The 5635-nt window shown below is 43.6% G+C and overlaps 1 protein-coding gene across 1 annotated transcript in view; it reads left to right on the top strand.

Annotated features, from left to right (window-relative positions):
* The window catches only part of UNC13C (unc-13 homolog C), a 517638-nt gene that overhangs the window by 452843 nt on the left and 59160 nt on the right, over positions 1 to 5635 (top strand). The window contains exon 27 of the mRNA XM_019533546.1: positions 3468 to 3524. Within this exon, the coding sequence (XP_019389091.1) occupies positions 3468 to 3524 (57 nt within the window). The remainder of the gene's footprint in view (positions 1 to 3467; positions 3525 to 5635) is intronic.

Genomic DNA, 5635 nt, shown 5'->3' with positions numbered 1-5635 from the left:
GGAGGTGGTTCAAGCACCTACATTGAACACCTTCAAGAGTAAATTGGATGCTTGACTTCCTGCCCTTCAGGCAAGGGGCTGGACTCGATGGTCTTCTGAGGTCCCTTCCAGCCCTAATGTCTATGAAATCTATGAAATCCAGGGATGCCGGATAACAGAGCTTTTACTGTAAGCTAAGTCCACTGCATTTCTTTATTGAAGACAGTTATTCTGTCATAGAAGAATATTAGATTAACCGAGCACGATCTTTCTTAAATAAAATCTCAGGGCATTTTATCCTATTTCCTGTCTCCCTCCATATTCTTTTCTTCAACATATGTTCTAAAATCTTGTATAGTATTGAAGAAAAACTAAAGGTATGAACAAGTGTTCCTTTCTAGTGAAGGAATGGTGAGAAGGAAATGTTTGGACAAAATCCCCAGTGAACTCCCAACTTAAACTCCCCTCTTTGCTGGCCTGCTTCCTGGTCTTGTGCTACTGGCTTCTGATCAGATAACTCTGCTGATCAGTTTCATGTTCCCATTCCTTGTAGGTCCTCTGCTTACTTTTCATAGCCTGTTAAAGGTTCTTATTTTATCCAAGTAGCTCTGTAGCCCCTCTGTACTAGTTTTACCTTTTTGCTTAGAATGCAAGCTCCAGACGTTTCCATTTTTTATTTAAAGTAGTTCCATGCATCTTCTCCATTCAAATTCTTCAACTCCTAAATCCAGTCAACTTCCTTAATTTCCTTAATTTAAGTTTGCCTTTCTGAGATTCAAAATGCAAGTTATAGATCCATTTTTGCCTATCTAATACTTTGAACTAAATGGACTCAGTTTATGTTTACTCAATTCAAGATTATTTTCCACAACCACACCTTTATAAAGTGCTCACTAGTTACTAAATCTAAAATGGGGCTTGAACAAGGACACTTTATGTCTGAACGCTTGCCCAACTTCTTTCCCAACTTTACAGTCAGTCCAATAAGAGATATCACCAACATCCTTGCCTCTTGTTTATTTCCTAGACCATCACAGCTACAAAAACATGCCAACCATACTAAATCTAAAAAAACAGTTCTTCCCAGTGGTTCAGTGACCATTTGATAGAACAAACTATTGTCTATTTCACCTGTTACAATCCCCTTACTCCTACCATTACAGTCCTTCTAATCCCACATTTCTTTCTTATCATTTTCCATTATTTCATAAAGATTTCTTATCATATCAGTCTGGGGGTCTACAGCAAGCACACCAGCATAAGATCCTATTTTACCATCTTTCCCAAAATGATTTTTACCACCAAAAAATGATTTTTTTTATTGGTTTTAATTTTTACAATCTGGTTTATTGATACACAATGCTAGTCTACCACCTTTGCCTTTATTTCTATCTTTCCTAAATAGCCTATATCTTTCGATTTCTTTCTTCCAATTATGACTGCCATTAGCTATGTTTCTATCTGGCATTATCTGAGTTCCCAGTTAGAACAGATACAGTCAGTTCACTGGCTGAACTGCTCACATGACTTCCACTTCATTAACATTAGCACTATCCTTTTCTTTTCCTTTTGTTGGGGTTCTTTTCTCCTTTGCCACATCCTCATTTACTCAATTTCATGTGCTTGGCCATGAAACTGATAAAAATCAGGTCAATTTCACAATGATTCTTTACAGAGCTCTGACAGAAGCCTGGAGTGCAAGACATGCCTGCATAAGGCAGAAGCCAGGAAAGCAGGAGGTGGATAAGAGTAACAGAATGCTTCTAGTAGGAGATAAGGGAATATAAGAGAGGATGTGTTTTTTTTAAGTAGCCAAATGAGTAAGAGGGCTTGACATTTATCAGATAAACTAGGCTGGGCTTATTTACCAGCTTCTTGCCCTGGAACGTTACTAGATTGAAATACCCAACACTTCTCCACACATATATAATACATGTAAATATCTAACATTAGCCCAAAACCAAGAGCTGATTGAGTAAAAGCATGCATTTAAAAACAAAGATCTTTTGGAAGAAAAGATCAGTGAAAAACTGTTCTATATTTTACTATATAGGTTGAGCTGACTTCTGTCATTGGTTTTAATGCAATCCAGTCATCCAGAACTACTCTTTGTTAGGCTGCTAGAAACCACTAGTAATTACATTTCTTAGTGTAACTATGATAAAACAAATGTTAAGAGTGCATTTTAGTAGGATTCCAAGCAGATGGCTATCACACAAAGGGGTAGCATTAGCCTTCTCCATCTTGTTGAGCTTTGTCTGTTATAAAATGTTTTTCTGTTTTGATAGACAAACCATCTATGTTTATTTCAGAATTATCTTTCTAACTCAAGAAACATTATTTTAAAATCTGTGTAGGCTTTATACTGCACTCTGGGCACAGGTGTATATTCCACTCAAGGCAATAAGACTTTTGCTTTTGCAGGTTCAGTGAAATTGAGATCACTTCCCACTGTTGCTGCTGCTGCTGCTCTTTGTTTGACTGAAGCACATAGAAGCTCTGCTCATGAATTCATTGTGCTAGACACCAGAGATGTGTAGAATAAAAAGATAGCCCTTGCCCCAAAAAGCCTAGTCTCATCTTCAGATAGGCAACAAGGGTTGAATGCAGTCATTCAGGAACACCAGTTATTCGGGAGACAACACTAGTGCAATTGTCATAACACATCAGAAGCCTAAGTACTGCCAAGTTTTTTATAGGCATCTAAACAAAGGAGAATGTTAAAGAAGGCAGCACTGTCCGTTTCCAAATAGGTTGCTCTCTCAGTTAAAACAACCCGGGCATGTCTACACATGTTTTAATGTGCAGTAGTCTGTTCTACTGCACATTAAAGTGTCATGTCAAAAAATAGTGCCAATGTGCTAATGCATCAGCACTACTGGAACAGGATGGGATGGGGCAGCTCTGCCCTGTTGGGGATGGCAGAGGGGTGGTTGAGCAGCCGGGGGTGAGGCAGAACCTATGTCCCACTCCGCTATCTTGGCCCTGACCCTAGCCTGTCCTTCAGTGCTGGGGGACCACAGCCCCAGTTGTGTGACACTTGCCGGGTGGAGGGGCTGAGCTGGGTCAGGGCCAAGGCTGCCTTCACCTCAGCAGTGCGCATGCCCCCAGGCTCACCCTGGATGTGCCGAGGAGGCCGGGAGGACCCAGCTGCAACCCCTGCCCTCGCCTGGTGAGAGCCTCCAATTTTCTGTTTGCCCAGCAAATCTTAATCATGCACACTAGGGCAACCTAATGCACCTTTATATAATACCTAATATTAGACTTACTAAACTTCATGGGCAGTAGCAAAAGCTCATTAATGAGCATGCAGACATACCACCACATGATGTAATTCTAACTGAGAGTTTAATTTAACTATACAAAATGTTAGAAGTGCATAATGAAGTTAAGACTTTTTCAGCAATGATGTTGACACATAAAGCAAAAACCTTATGACATAATGGTAAAAGACTTGAATCTTCAATTTGAACTTTGTTTATTTATAGGGGCCCCAGATGATATTCAGTGCAGCTAAAGATCTTGGACAACTCTCAAAACTTAAGGTAATATAATTAACTGAATGAACACACATCTTACTGAAGTGAAGGATAAACTGAGGTACTAATGACCAAGATATACATATGCTAACTCTTCTCACTTGTATGCTATCATGGGCCTAATGAAGTCAACTGGACTGCTTTTATTAGTACTGATCATTTGTATACTGCACAACTGACCAGGAATTATGAGCGAGTTTTACATCCTCTTCTAAAGCATTTATTATTAGTCTCTTAGCATGGCTGTTCCTACTATATGTTCCTATGAACAATATCACAGATCTTCATTATATCTTTGTCTTATTACCATTAAATTACCCTCCCTCCTGCTAGCTGACACCAACCCAGACATCATGGGGCTCACAGAAAAATGGTAGGACCCAATGCATGACTGGGTGGTGAATATCAAGGGCTATAGGCTTTACAGGAGGGACAGGACAGGGAGGAAAGGCAGGGGTGTGGTGCTCTACATTAAGGAGGAATACACATACTCATCAAGTAGCACAGAGTCAGAGGAGGGGCACTCTGAAGTGCTCTGGGTTAGAATACAAGGCAGTCAAGGGGAAAGAGACTTAACGGTAGGGGTCTACTACAGACCACCCAACCAAGGGGAAGAGCCAGACCAGGAATTCTGAAGTCAGCTCATGGAGGTAGTTAGGTCAAAGGACATGGTCATCATGGGTGACTTGAACTTTCTAGACATCTGCCGGGAAGAGCAGTCAGCCAGGTCTGAACACTCACATAGGTTCCTAGCCAAAATGCAGGACCTCCATCTAACCCAGGAGGTGCACAGCCCCACCAGGGGAGATGCCTTGTTGGACCTGGTGCTGGCCACGGGCAATGACCTGGTGAGGGGACTAAGGGTACTCAACCACCTGGGCGACAGCAGTCATCGCCTGCTGGAATTCACCATCTAGCGCAAGGTGGCAAAGGCCTGAAGCAAGGCAGCAGCCCTAGATTTCAGAAGGGCAGACTTCAATGAGCTAAGGAGAATAGTCGGGGAAGCACTGAGGTCCCAGAGGGGAGGGGAGCCAGGTGTCCAAGGAGAGTGGTCGCTCCGTAAGGAGACAATCCTCCAAGCCCAAAGGGAGGTAATCCCAACAAGAATCAAAGGGAGCAGGAGGGTGCAAAAGCCCCCATGGCTCACCAAAAGCATCTGAGAATGTATCCTAGCTAAAATCAGAGGGGCGTACACCCAATGGAAGGGATGGGCCATCACTTGGGAGGACTATACTGTGGTTGCTCAGGGATGCAGGGAGGCAGTCAGGAAGGCCAAGGTGGAGATGGAACTGGGACTAGCTTCCCAGATCAAGGACAACACGAAGTCCTTTTTTAAATACATAGGTGACAAAAAGAAGGTACCGGGTAACGGGGCCCCTGCAAGACACGCTAGGAAGTTTGGTCATCACACCAAATGACAAAGCTAACCTATTTAATGACTTCTTTCCCTTCATTTTCCTGTGCAGGGACCAGATCAGGCCTCCCACCAGGCCCCCCTCAAGCCCCAGGGGAGGCACACCTAGGCCAAGGGTCAGTGAGGATCTAGTCAGGGAACTTCTGGAGGGCCTGGATGTATTTAAATCAGCTGGTCTAGATGATCTCCACCCCAGAGTGCTGAGGGAATTAGCTGAGGTCATTGCGGGACCCCTGGCATGGCTGTACAAGCACTCGTGGTGCTCTGGTGTGGTGCCAGATGACTGGAAGAGGGCCAACGTAGTTCCCATCTTCAAAAAAGGGAGGAAGGAGGACCCAGGGAACTATAAGCCAGTTAGTCTTACCTCGATCCTGGGCAAGCTTTTTGAGAGAATTATCCTGCCACATATCCACAAGGGGCCAGCAGGGAAGGTTACGCTTAGGGGCAACCAACTCAGGTTCATTAGAGGCAGGTCCTGTCAGACCAACCTAGTGGCCTTCTATGACCAGGTCACCAAATGCTTAGATGCAGGGGTAGCAGTGGACGTAGTCTTTCTGGACTTTAGGAAGGCCTTCGATACTGTCTCTCACCCCATTCTCATTAAAAAACTGGGGGGCTGTGGTGTTGACACCTACACAGTCAAATGGGTCACCAACTGGCTGGAAGGCCACACCCAGAGAGTGGTAGTGGATGGGTCATTTTC

This window comes from Crocodylus porosus, unplaced genomic scaffold (genome assembly GCF_001723895.1).
Source record: "Crocodylus porosus isolate Cpor-Errol unplaced genomic scaffold, CroPor_comp1, whole genome shotgun sequence".
Taxonomy (NCBI): domain Eukaryota; kingdom Metazoa; phylum Chordata; order Crocodylia; family Crocodylidae; genus Crocodylus; species Crocodylus porosus.
The sequence above is the reverse complement of the archived record's forward strand: the minus strand, read 5'-3'. Positions and strand labels throughout refer to the sequence as shown.